Source organism: Thermobia domestica, chromosome 16, assembly GCF_964235325.1.
Source record: "Thermobia domestica chromosome 16, izTheDome1.hap1.1, whole genome shotgun sequence".
NCBI lineage: Eukaryota > Metazoa > Arthropoda > Insecta > Zygentoma > Lepismatidae > Thermobia > Thermobia domestica.
The window spans coordinates 11,721,849-11,736,225 of record NC_137469.1 but is presented as its reverse complement, the minus strand read 5'-3'; the positions used below and the strand labels follow the sequence as shown (position 1 = coordinate 11,736,225).

The 14,377-nt window shown below is 35.7% G+C and overlaps 1 protein-coding gene across 1 annotated transcript in view; it reads right to left on the bottom strand.

The window, feature by feature from the left end:
• The window catches only part of LOC145672918 (uncharacterized), a 35,159-nt gene that overhangs the window by 5,420 nt on the left and 15,362 nt on the right, over nucleotides 1-14,377 (bottom strand). The window contains exon 4 of the mRNA XM_081742130.1: nucleotides 7,622-7,768. Within this exon, the coding sequence (XP_081598256.1) occupies nucleotides 7,622-7,768 (147 nt within the window). The remainder of the gene's footprint in view (nucleotides 1-7,621; nucleotides 7,769-14,377) is intronic.

Genomic DNA, 14,377 nt, shown 5'->3' with positions numbered 1-14,377 from the left:
GTATCAAGAGTCGGACATTTGATCTGACGCCATTGGTAAAGGCTTACATCTGGTATCAAGAGTCTGATATTTGATCTGAGACCATTGGTAAAGACTTACATCTGGTATCAAGAGTCGGACATTTGATCTGACGCCATTGGTAAAGGCTTACATCTGGTATCAAGAGTCTGATATTTGATCTGAGACCATTGGTAAAGACTTACATCTGGTATCAAGAGTCTGACATTTGATTTGGGGCCATGTGAGTTCGTGACGAATGACATTGATAGAAAGAGGAGGGAGAGAGATTCAAATATGAGGACAGAGAGGAATTCGTTCACGTATTCAAGTTTAGAACTGGAGAAACAAATGATAGGACAGTATCCAAATTCTGAGGAAAATTGTAATTTTCAGAAGCATAATAAGAATGATGGGTTCTCAGTAAAACCTGTGAGGATAAGACTCGCAGTTGTCGAATTAAGGCCGAGAACTATTTTTTTGAAACCATCATAGCGCAGTGTGAGAAAGATCTTAACATATGAGGAATGAAGAATTAAAACATTGACAGCTTTGAAAGACTGGTTTCGAACCAAGGATTTATCATCTATGAAGCCATGACGTTAATTACTCACTCACAGAGAAGGCTACTAGATAAGCCATGTTCTTCTTGCATATCTCGAAAATTTCAACACATTTGAGGCATGAAAATTGCAAATACACCCTTATTTCCATTACAAATAGTTATTCGTTATAATTGCTCAAACAGGCCTTGCAAATATTAAAAAAAAAAAAAAAAATGAAATGAAATCTTTGAGTTTTACGTCACACGGTTATGCCGGTTAGGCTAAAGGAGACGGTGATTATGAGATATGAATGAAATGGTGGAATGAAGAATGTGGGAGGAAAGAGGAAAACCCCGAGAAAACCCACGAGCACGGTGTTTGTCCACCACAAAGTCCACACGGCGCGAGCTGGGATCGAACCAGGGACCCCAAGCACCGGAGGTGAACGCTCTACCACTGAGCCACCAAAAAAGTTTAAGGTACATGGTAGGCGAGAAAGTTCAGCGACTGAAGTACTAAAAGGTCTCTCAAGAAAGACGTTCTCACCCAACAATCGGGATCTAGACGTGGTATTTATACAGGGTGTTTCAAAACTACACTGACTCCTGACACCAAGATAAGGCAAAAAGTATAAACCATCGTGGGTGCACAAATGCTTTCTTTTGAAGTTATAGGCTGCCGAAAACATGAAAAAATGAATTTAAAAGTTTCATAGCTTCAAAACTATGGGATTTACCGTAGTCGGATCAAGACTTCACATAGGAACTAATATGTGCCCTATCTAAGAATACATGTTTCAGAATCCTAAGGAAATCAGGAAGCAATTTTTATACACGGAATGAGGCTGCGAGTATATAATTTGAAGTACTCTCCAACCATCTCTATAAAAATTGTTGCGAGAGAGAGAGGTTAACATTGTAATCTATGGAAAATCTTATTTGCACGTTATTCTCGACCCTCTACAAGATTTCATTGCTGGTCTACTGGCTACCGTGTGTCTTTGGTGCACGTAGTCCCGGATTCGATGTCCGGTGGAAGGGTACAAAATTTTAATTTCACAATTATTCATTCTTATTAAATATTGGCATATACGGAATAATCATGGGAAGTATAAATTATGATTATGTCACAAGAAAATTTTCCTCAAAATGTGAATGTTGTCCGATAATTTGTTCCTCCAGTTCTAACCCTGCATATGTCAATGTATCCGTCTCTGGCCCCACATTTGAATCTCTCTCCCTTCTCTCTGTGCCTCAATGTTGTTCGCCACGAACTTCCATGGCCTGGGATCAAATCTCCGACTTTTGGTACCAGATGTAAGCCTCTACTAATGGCCATCGTGACTCCCTAGAGATTTGTTTTTAGTAGGCTGCGGATATTTAGGCACTTCAAACAGGAAACATAGACACAAAAGTCAGTACAAGCGTCGCTGTCGTTTTGGGAATTTCGATTTCCAAGATGCTTCTCGCAGTGGGCGGCCAACCACAGAAAAAAGTGCATTATATTCTAGTAAAAGTTGTGGAAGACTGGCATGTAAACAGTCCTGACATAGCCAATGACATGAAGATCCATCACTATAGTGTTCGATCATTCGGATAAAGCTGACTGAAAAGATTCTTGCCCCTTGACTGTACGCAACCCGCCTTACTTTATTGAATTTCTGGTTGCAGTATGTTTAAGATATGTTTTCTCAGAGGTTGCAGAAATTATTTGATTTTTTTTTTTCAAATTAATAAATTATTTACTACTTTTTTTTTTAAAAAAAAAATATACGTATAAACCTTATTTGGAAATACCTTGTTCAATTAGTGACAACCGCATCAAAATATGGCCAATAGTTCTCGAAATAATCACGTACAACCATAAATATCATACAATGCATATAAACATACACACATACAGGTCAAACTGAGAAACTCCTTTCTTTAAAAGTCGGTTAAAAATATAACCTTTCTTCAGGAAAAAGGGAAACAATGAATCAAATGATTGGAAAACATTATTTTCCAAGCTATATACGACAAAAGACTCCAGTGTCTGCGTCTGATGAAATATCTGGCGAAAGAGGTCAGGAAGAAAGAATTAAGGTAAATGAAAAGAAGAAAATAGAAAAACCTAGGTTTTAATGAGTGTGTGTCGAAGCTGCGTCGATGTGACATAGAGTGATTTTGAATAGTGAATGTTTTTGATATTTACATATGTTTCCTGATTATTTAATTATCTATTTAGAATAACACTATATCTAAATTAATATAAAGTAGGAAAGTAACTAAGACAGTGAATTTCAAAAAATATATTTCCACACCAGCAAATATGAATTGGAAAACAATTGACAACCAATCTAAAGTGTTAATGACATATCCTGATTTAAAACAATCAATCATATATACAGAATGGTAAGAAACTATTCGAACAAAGTTCGGAAGCTGATTCCCGACACCGAAACCAGCAAAAAAGTCCTGTGGAACTTTGGTCAGTGAAGGATAGTTTCGGCGACATAAGGTGCCGAAAGCGTGAGAAAATGAACTTCAGAGGGCTGTAATTCAAAAACAATGCAACGTAGAGAGTGCGGTTTAGAACATGACACTCGAAGTCATACCTGCTCGATTGAAAAATGTATGTTTCAAACCTCCGCAAGATGTGTGCGAGGGATTCCCCAAAGGAACTTTACCATCCTGTATATCAAAACTAAAATATTACATTTACGGCTTTGTGACAAACATTCAATTAAAACAAACCACTTATAACAACCCATAACTACATCGGAGATGACTGTATAATATATATCACGACTATATATCGCAAACATTCTGGAACTTCCCATACACTACGAACTCAATTGTTTTTCACATAAAGACTAATTACTTAATTACAATTATTATATTAAAACTGGTAAAGCAAACTTACGTGTGTGCTATCTTATTTCAATTTAATTAAAAACAATACAACTTACAATCAATGCTACATTTATAGCGGTCTTAGCATTATAGTTGCCGAATACTCATGGCTTTATAGTTGCCGAATATTTATGGCTTTATAGTTGCCGAATGTTTATGGCTTTATAGCTGAAGCACATTTATGGCATTATAACTGCCGAATATTTATGGCTTTATAGCTGCCGAATATTTATGAATTTATAGTTGCCGGATATTTGTGGCTTTATAGCTGCCGAAAATTTATGACATTATAACTGCCGAATATTTATGGCTTTATAGCTGCCGAATATTTCTAAGGAACACGCAGTAAAACATAAAATTCTGTTGTCCGTCCATCCATCATTTCGCATGACAATTCTTGAATGGATGACTTTTGTATAAGAATGTATTAAAATACTAGGAAGTTCAATTTAAATGTGAAAGAAGTATTAGAAAGAAATACATTCTATATATATTTCTTTCTAATACTTGTATTCGAAAGAATAAATATTAAATTTGAATAATACGAAACTGGGTTCCCTTTTTAGTTACAATAAATGATTTACGTTATTGACTTGATAGCGATGTAAGTTTACCGTTTTTACTGTTTACCAAGCATTGTTAGACTCATCAAATCTAGGAGGTTTAAGTGGGCAAGTCATGTAGCTAGAATGGAAGAAAGTAGTAACGTTTCCAAGGTTTTACCTGGATAATCCAATCACAAGACCATGAGGAAGACTTAGGCATAGATGGGAGGACAATATTAAGATAGATCTCGCAGAAATAGGAATACAAATAAAAACTGGATCCAACTTGCTAAGGACAGAAGTCAATGGAGAGCTTTTGTGAACGCGGCATTGAAACTCCTTGTTCCATAGGACACAGAGTTAGTTAGTCAGTTTCATAATTGGCAGGGAAGAATGTTTCTCGGTTGATTTAGATTCGAAATTAAACTGAAATGTGTATAATAATCAACTGTGTAATATTCTATGTCTGTACATAAAAATCTTTTAATCATTACATATCATGCATGCTTCTTCTCTCATTTGTCATATGTTATCATGTTATGGAGTCACTATTTCAGAGCACATACAGTATTTGAATGAAACAAAAAGCAATAAGAATAATACAGTGAAACCTCTGAATAACGGACACCAATGGGACATGAATTTTTGTCCGTTACTGAGAGGTGTCCGTTACAGAGAGGTTACAGAAATTTAATTTCTCACAACGGTAACTGTGTGCTGTAATATACAGTAAATACATTGTGTATGAACTTAAGTACGTAAAATTCAATATGAAAATACTCTATTTAGTACGTACTTGAATTACTGGGAGAGATGAAAGAGAAATTCATTTTTATTAAATGATGTAATATTATTGCTGAGCGGGAGGGAAAGGGTTTTTCATTTGTTTCAAATTCTCAGAACATTCTCAAAAGATGCGTTAGGAACCACTAACCGGCTAAACTCTTTTGTTTAATGGAAAAGGCATGGTTTTTCCTCTACAGGGGTAATAAAACTCATTAGCAAGTGTCCTCTGAAAATCCTCAATACAGTTGCGGAAGAAACATGTGTGTCTGTGTGAGTGTGTGTGTTTATGTACTAGCGCGGTATCTTCGTTGGTGGAATGGATGAAAAAGCAAGTTATTAGGAGTGTATATGTTTATTGACCCAGCCCCAATCACAAAAAATATCCTCTTTGAGAAAGTGAAAAAGGAAGCCGGGAAAACTCCAACCCAGACTTGTTCCAGTGTCATAAGTAAAACAAAAATGTTGCTTTTCCAAACAAAACAAAAAAAAAAAAAAAAAAAAAGTAAGAGAAGAAACATTGCTAGTTGAAAATGTTATTGTAAAACAAACAATTTTTGTTTTGTTATCTATGAAATTGTCGGGAGAGATGCAAGGCCCAGAGGTAAAAGGACTAAATTTGTTAAGGAAGGGAAGATTTTTCGCATAGAATTCTTGGCCATACGACTGACCCTGCATGAGTGTTATCGCTTATTGACGGTTTTCTAGGATTTCCACCAATTTATTGCGGGCAGAAAAAGAGAAGAATTTCAATTTCAGCTTGAAGCTGTTCTATTTGATGGTTCACCAGGTCTAGACTCATGATAGATACACATGGGGAAAGTCTTTTCTGTCTACTGTAATATATCGCAGAACTGAGAATAATTCCTGTCAGTTATGAAGAGATTATTGAAAGTTGGGGGAAAAAAAAGATTGTCCGCATCCGTATCTGAGAGTGTCCGTAAAAGGGAGGGTTATATTCCGTAAGGGAACATATATTTTTGCCGGGACAAAAAAATCAGTTCGTTCTATAGAGGTGTCCGTTAATGGAGGTTTCACTGTACTAGGAATTCCATAGAGTTCTGATGACATTTTAATAAAAAAGTTTTAGACAATGGCCATTGCCTTATTTGTTAAACAAAAAATTCGTAATTTATGTTTCTCGTAGTATTGTTTCTTCACACAACACAAGAGGAAAAATGAGATAATAGATATTCCTTATAGCAGACTGAGCGAAACGCAAAATAATTACAAGTATATTGAAATGAAAATATATGAAACCCATTGCTACCCACAATGAGAGAAATATATATATATATATATATATATATATATATATATATATATATATATATATATATATATATATATACTTTAAAAAACAAGCCAAACAGACAAGTGTATATGTAGTATTATAGAATTTCAAGAAGAAATTTCTGAGTTAAAATAGGAAGCATTTTGTATTTTTTCCTCCATTCATTTTATATTATACCAAATATAAATACGGGATGCAGGGCGCAAAATTTCAAAGTCAGACACACTCGCCAATCCAAAAATGATGGTCGCTAGTATCTCACACGTACAAATTATGAGAGGTCCCCCCTTCCCCCCCAAACGGCCTTTGACTTGACAAAGAAAGAGATTACATCAAGGCACAAAATTTCAAAATCAAAACAATTAGATTCAGGAGGGTGGAAAAGGAGGGGCGAATTACAACGCTGTGAAGACCAGTTTCCATGTTCGTTGTGAAGACTTCACATCCCGTGTTTTTATCTCAATCAGTGACAATTATTTTCGTGCGGAACAGAAACTGCGCAGCCCTGAGAGTTTAGGCAGACTGAACACTGACCACCAGCTCTAAATTTCCAGTCGCCAATGGCGACCTGGCGCCCTGAAATTTTACGCCCTGCGGGATGTATCGAAAAGGACTTTATAACTTTGAAAACTCATATTATTTTATTCAATTATCTTACAGACAGGTTTTGGTGATATTTTGATAGCAAAATATATCAAGTTTTGACTCATGTAGTACACTAGTTCAGAAATGAGTCACTGCAAGCGCTAGCGACAGTTGAAGCAAAGATGGCTTTCTTTACTAGTCCCGAGCGTGCTAGCTGCGTGTTTTCGTTTGAAGAATCCAAGTCTGTGACAACTGTGCAACGTAATTTTCGTACAAAGTATGGTAAAGATCCTCCCAGTAGCCCTACTATTTATCAGTGGCGAAAGTGTTTTATTGAAACTGGATGTTTAGTAAGACACAACACATCTTCAGGTCGTCCCCTAAGCCTGAAAACGTTGTAAAGCAAGTGAGACTTCAGATGAGATGTGTGCTGCATAACAATGGGAGCCACATTGAACCTCCTTAGGTATACAGAAGAAAGAAAAAAAAAACTTGATCTATTTTGGTACAAAATGACACCAAAACCATGTCTGTAAGCTAAATAAAGAAATCAATATGAGTTTTCAAGAAGTTGTACACCTCTGGTGCTTGGGGTTCTGGGTTCAAACCCTGCTCCCACCAAGTGAACTTTGTGGTGGACAAACACCGTGAGCGTGGGTTTTCTCGGGGTTCTCCCGTTTCCTCCCACTTTCTTCATTCCAAAATTTCATTCATGTCTCATCATCACCGTCTCCGTTAGCCTAACCGGCATAAGCGTGGGACGTAAAACTCAAAAATTTCATTTCATTTTTTTCAAGAAGTTGTAAAGTTCTTTTTGATACACCTTGTATAGTATGGATTAAATATAATCATCAATGATACATATGTTAATGTAAATTTACGTAATATAAATTAAAAAAAAAAAAAAGCAATTTCTTTCATTGATAGGCGTTGTAAAATAAATCTGAAAAATAAATTGTAAAGACAAAAGATACTTGCCGTTATGACATTCATATTTTGCAGAGCTAGCTCCAGTACTTCCAAGGACCGCCATTCTCCCAAGGTCACCGCACACAAAAGAGCCTGCCTTGGATCGTCCGGACTAAGAATCTCATTCATTTGAGGAACACAATTTGGGTGACTTAACTGAAAAAAAAAAAAAAAGTATGTATTTAACTTTGATCTGGTATAAGTATTTTTCCCCGTTACCTTCCCGAAGCCTTAATGATCAACAGTTCCAAAAATAGTTCTGTACATCTGTATATATACACACAGTAACGTAAGGAAGAGAAGGAAGGATTCCGGGTTTTAATCCTCTTCCCTTTGAGCAATATAAGGAAAAATAAAAATTTACCACATTAAGATATGTATACAAACATCTGAAATGATATGAACTTGGAAGCTTGATCTATACAAATATCTGAAACGATACGAACTTGGAAGCTTGATCTATACAAATATCTGAAACGATACGAACTTGGAAGCTTGATCTATACAAATATCTGAAACGATACGAGCTTGGAAGCTTGATCCATAAAAATATGTGAAATGATATGAACTTGGAAGCTTGATCCATACAAGTATCTAAAACGATATGAACTTGGAAGCTTGGTCTATACAAATATCTGAAACGATATGAACTTGGAAGCTTGATCCATAAAAATATGTGAAATGATATGAACTTGGAAGCTTGATCTATACAAATATCTGAAACGATATGAACTTGGAAGCTTGATCCATACAAATATATGAAATGATATGAACTTGGAAGCTTGATCTATACAAATATCTGAAACGATATAAACTTGGAAGCTTGATCCATACAAATATCTGAAATGGTATGAACTTGGAAGCTTGATCCCTCCCTCGGTGAGGAAATTCTGCGTGCGTACACTACACCTATTATGCACGGTGTTTTAGAGGGTATATTCCACTTTTTACATATAATATTGGAATTAATACCAAAAATACAGCACATTCTAGAAATAGTAATCTAGTTGACAATTATTTTTTGGGACAAAACAAACACCTCGAAAGATCATTTTAACGTGCAAGGTCAATAATTAGTTTTGGGGATAGTACACACAAGGATTTCGGAAGAATTCTTCACGAAAGCAGCGATTTGTTGATGATCAACTTTACAAAGCCTTGCGCTAAAATTAGGAATGTAGTAAATGATGAAGTATAACATAGAAGAATTCAATGACACCAAACAGGATTCGGTGTGTTAAAAATCCGGCTGTTTCCTCTTTTCATTAATATATATAACATGAAGAAATTCATTGTAATAGTACGGGAGACAAATGGTGTCTCTGTATAACGGCAGAAGTTTATTAATGTAGTATGATATATATCACTACTGTGATCATTGTAAACGTGCTTCATGGGTATGACCTTATGGAATTATCATGAGTAAATATAGAAAAGAACTCAAAAATTCCAAAACTGTGCAACAGATTTAGACTGGTTCAGGTGTTGAATATCAGAAAATTTCCAAGAAGCATACACGAAAAACATGAATTACACCTCAATTATACGGGTTTTAAACAAATAAGTATGCAAAGGAATTTTAGAAATGCGTACACACTAATTTTATTATGAAGTCTTGTATTCTACTGTTATTTCTTACGAAAAAAAACTTACAAACTTAAAGAAATCTAAGTTTATAAGTCTTATTTTCATTAAGTTTGAAAGAAGTTCCATGCTTCTAAGGATTGTCAAAGAATCTAAAATGTTAGAAGAAATAGGAACATCTAAAATGCACAATCCTAGGAAAAGATGGCAATTTAGTGTTTGAAATAAATAGAAGATGATTATTCACAAATATCTGTCCACAGAGAACACAAAGGTGTGAGAGTTAAAATATAAATAAAGTGTTCCATACTTTCTTCAAGTAACGTTATGCACAGTTTCTCGCGGCGCGCTGGATGTCCGGAATGTCGGCAAATCTAATCTCAGCTGCAATCAGAGATATAGTGACTAACTGAAAAAAGGAAGCACAAACATGGATAAAAATGGATTATATAGCGCAAAAATTCACCATATATACTCGTTAAGCAAAATTTATTGTTTATAGTAAATTCAAACCTCCAAGCTGGTCACATCACATCGCTTACATAAGAAACATTGTGAGATACAGTTTTAGTGAGCAAATATCTGTCAAAGATATCTTTGGGAAAACCAAGAGGGTGGAAGATCAATATAAACCAATACCTTAAAGAGATCTATACATATAAAAATGAAAGTGGCTATGTTTGTGACTTAATAACTCTTGAACCACGCGACCGATCTCGATCAAATTTTCAATATAGATGAGGTTCGGGTCTGGGATGGTTTTTAGCATTTCTCTTTGACAACTTAGGGGTGATATATATAAATGATCGAAAATGACCGATGTTAGTATCGAATCCATAGGTTTCGGGGTTGCTGAGATGAACAATGACACTTCCGATGCCATTTAAATCCAAATTCAGCCATGCAACTTGGGGAAGCGGATTATATATATATATAAATGATCGAGAAATGTCCGATATTAGTGTCGAATCCATAGTTATCGGTGTCGCTTAGATGAACAATGACACTTCCGATGCCGTTTAAATCCAAATTCAGCCCACAATAGTAATAATTAATTTTTATTTATATAGATTACTTATTTTGTAATTTGTCATTATATTGCATTTGTTTCTATCTATTTATTTATTTATTTATTTATTTATTTATTTATTTATTTTACCAGAGAATCGGGTAATTGACGCTAGTGTATAACAACTAGGAGGCACGTGTGGTATTAACCTTCAAATCATTATACAAATACAGTGTTATCACAAATAATCTTCCCGATTACAAACAAGAACAAATCTCGCCTGACAACAATCAGACACGTGAAATGTAGTACCAATGGAAATGGGAACTAAAAAATTGACAGCGGACCGCGGTGGCTCAGTGGTAGAGCATTCATCTTTGGTGCACGTGGTCCTTGGTTCAATCCTAGCTCGCACCAAGTGAGCTTTGTGGTGGACAAACACCGTGTGAGTGGGTTTTCTCGGGGTTCTCCCGTTTTCTCCCACTTTCTTCATTCCACCATTGCATTCATTTCCCAACATCATCTTTCTCTTTAACCTAGCCGGCATTAACGTGGGACGTAAAACTCAGAGATTTCATTTCATTTCATTTCAAAAATTTACAACAGCTGGTAAAGCTGTCGCGCAGTTATCGCTTTCGCCGCTAGAACAATAGGAGAGAAAATGGCTGTCAGTCAAGATAGGAAGGTATTTTGTGTGTTGGATTTTCACGTCTGATAGCTTGTCATTTTTTTTGCAAGTAATTTTAAAAATATGTACCCAGTCGGCATAGTATCCGTAAATGGTATTTTGGATTTAAAGCATATGACTGTTGTCTGAAAGCAAAACTCAACTGGCGATTTCCACCACAAGATGGATTGGGTGTGCTGGTAGAAACAATATTGAACGCTGTATTGAACTCCACGTTCCCCCATCTTACACCTTATGACATTTTTCTCTCGGGTTTTTGTCAAACAACACGTGTAAAATCAAATGAAATCTTTGAGTTTTACGTCCCACGGTTATGCCAGATAGGCTAAACTAGACGGTGATGATGAGAAATGAATGAAATAGTGGAATGAAGAAAGTGGGAGAAAACGGGAGAACCCCGAGGAAACCCACGCACACGGTGTTTGTCCACCACAAAGTTCACTTGGTGGACAACACGTGTAGTGGCTACTTTTACCAACTACCATCCAGAAACTTCGTATTCGCACCGCAGATTCCATTGCATTAACTGACTGTCCAACGTTACAACGTGTACTATACAATAAGAAATGGATTACAGGTTAGATGTATATGTCGTGACAAAAGGAGCTCACTTAAGTTTAGTTTAGTTTAGTTTAGTTTAAGCATACGAGATGTGATGTTATGAACCAAATGCAAAACTAATTTTGACTTTCCACTTCCATTAATATCCCTTTTAGGTTTCTGAGCGTTGTTAAACGGGCGAGATTTGTTCGCGTTTTTAGTTGGGAATATCATTTATCATAACATTGTATTACTGAACAATAATCGTTAAAATATATAAGAATTATGGAACATATAAATAATTTATGTAATTGCTACCAGAAATTTTACCAACAATTTATACTAATTTATAAAACTTATAATAATTGCGATTTTTGTCACATGATATTTTATGTCATGCGAAGAAATATTCATGGAATTAAGACAGTTGAAGTAACTAAAATGTGGTTAAGTTTCAATTACCAGCAAGATAAAAAACTTACACAAAGTGTTTTTGCATTTATACAACCATTCAAGACATAGTACGTCAAATATTTTCTAACTACTAAGAAGAAAAGTATGTCAGCCTTTTTTTTAAAAGCATATTTCAAAGGATCGAAGTGATTGAAGAAATGTTTACAGTATGATTCCGTACTTCAACTAGAATCAGCAGCATAAAGCTAAAGTTGCATATTGTATATAATTATTCCTTTTTCAAAACTGCATAAAGCTAAATTTTTATTGAATTTATCTTTGAAGAAGTTTTTTATTACTATTCTATCAGGCCTTGTTTCCATTTTGTACTAATACACAATAACACACTGAGCAAGGCTATGTGATAATATGTAAAAAACAATCACGTAACAGTTTCAACACAATAACTGTGTCTTCATCAGACTTCCACTCCTTCTGGCTGCTTGGGAGTTGGTCATCACTTATATAATCTCCGGAGATCAACTTTTAATTAGGCTCCGCCCCTTCATTAAAAAGTAACACTTGTGTGGCTTTCACTTTCACTTTTTAGCTGCACACGTGTCCAATTAAAAGTTTACTTTTTTCGTTGGATATATTCTGTCCTCTAATTATCCTTATTTTCCATATTAATTTTTCCTCTTTCTTTCTTCTTCCTTTTCATTTCTTCTTCTTTAAGCAGAATCTTCTCCCACTCTTTATTTTCGAGAATCCTGCATTCCAATTCATCACCTTGTCTCCTGCCCTCATAATCTCCCTAGCTACCTTCCATTTTCTCACCAAAGTTCTGTTCTCTACTTCTATGACCTCTGCTCCTTCCCACCCTATCCTGTGGTTTGTCTCTGTGATGCTTGTATATCGCATTGTTGTCCCTTTTCAATCTTACATCATCCTGGTGCTGTTTAATCCTTTCTTGCATTTTCTTTTTTGTTTCTCCTATGTAAATTTTGTTACACTCCGCGCATCCTACTCTATATATTACTTCCCTTTGATCTTTGTCCGCTACTGCTTTTCTCTTGGTTCTTCTTACTAGTTCAATTATTCTGCTTCCTCTTTTCCTGTACGTCCTAATTCATGCTTTCCGAAGCATTCTCTTTATCTTCTCTGTTTCTTTGCCTGGGCTTTCTATTCCAAACCATTTTTTTATATAAAGAGTATATAGAAAACAAAGAAAGATGCAATATTAGGTAAAAATTTTCAGGATAGGTATCGGAATAACTTCAAAAACGCGAAAACCCTTCCCGGGGCTGACATTTTCTCTGATTATAACCTCGTGCTTGCCGAAGTGGACATTCAACTGAAAGATGTAAGCAGAAGAAAAGTAGGTAACAAAGTTTTGAATACTGAAAAGTTGAAAAACGAAGAAAGTAAGAAATCTTTACGTTGAAGAATTCGATGAAAAATACTCACATTAAGGAAAGAATAGCTGCAGGTAGTAACAGTCGGTATGAACATATAAAACTTTGTATACAGCAGGCTGTAGAAGAAGTAGCAGGTTACCCCGAACAGAAAACAACTAAAATGCTCAGAACAGATGTTGCAGAAAATGAAGGAAAAGAAGACATGGAAACAGCTTGATACAGACGAGGGTAGAAAGATGTACAAGAAGTTAAGCAACGAGTTACAAAGTGAAACAGACAGAGCAAGGGAAGAGTTTTACAAAAGGAAATTCGAGAACATAGAAGAACATAGATAATGAGTACTTGGATCTGAGAAGAATTTTGATTTAGATCGCCAAATACCATAACTTGTAATAAATTTACATACGAAAGAAAACAATAAGCATATGAGAAACACAATATGGACCCTTAACTTGATTACTTAGAACACAACGTTGAAAGAACTAAATAAAAATGAGCTTTCAGGTTATGAACGACTTGTCATCACATTTGATTAGGTTGTTATTGTTAGCCTGTGGGACATTTCCCCACGCCTCCAGTAGGAAGAGTTGCAGGTACTGCTGGCCTAGCAGTAATATGTCTTCCAAGTGGGTCTCACAAGTGTCTAATGGGATTTAGGTCTGAGGAGGACGGTGCCTATACAATCCACTTGATACTCTTTGCCTGCTGCATCATATCTGCCACACGTGCTTAGTGAGGTCTGGCATTATCGTTCATAGAGATGAAACGACTACCAGTTACTGCACTCATATGAACACCGAGAGGCCTAAGGATCTCCGACTACTGTTCCTCTTTGCCGATATGTTTTTTTTTTTTCTTTTTTTTTTCTTTTCCTGTGAGTTTCGTTGGTTATCATTACTTTGAACATTGTCCCTCGCGACACACCCAACACACTCGCGACTTTCGTTACGCTCGTACACCGAGAAAAAATTAAAAAGTCAGAATGTTTAGCAAGAATTAACTACTACTACTACTAGGAACATTGTTCTCAGCTCATCCTTACTTTTGCTCTCCTCTTTTTTCACAGCAGTCTAGAAGTAAAACTCAAACACACAAAACGGCAAGAGGGGATTGGTTTGAGGAGAAACAGAAAA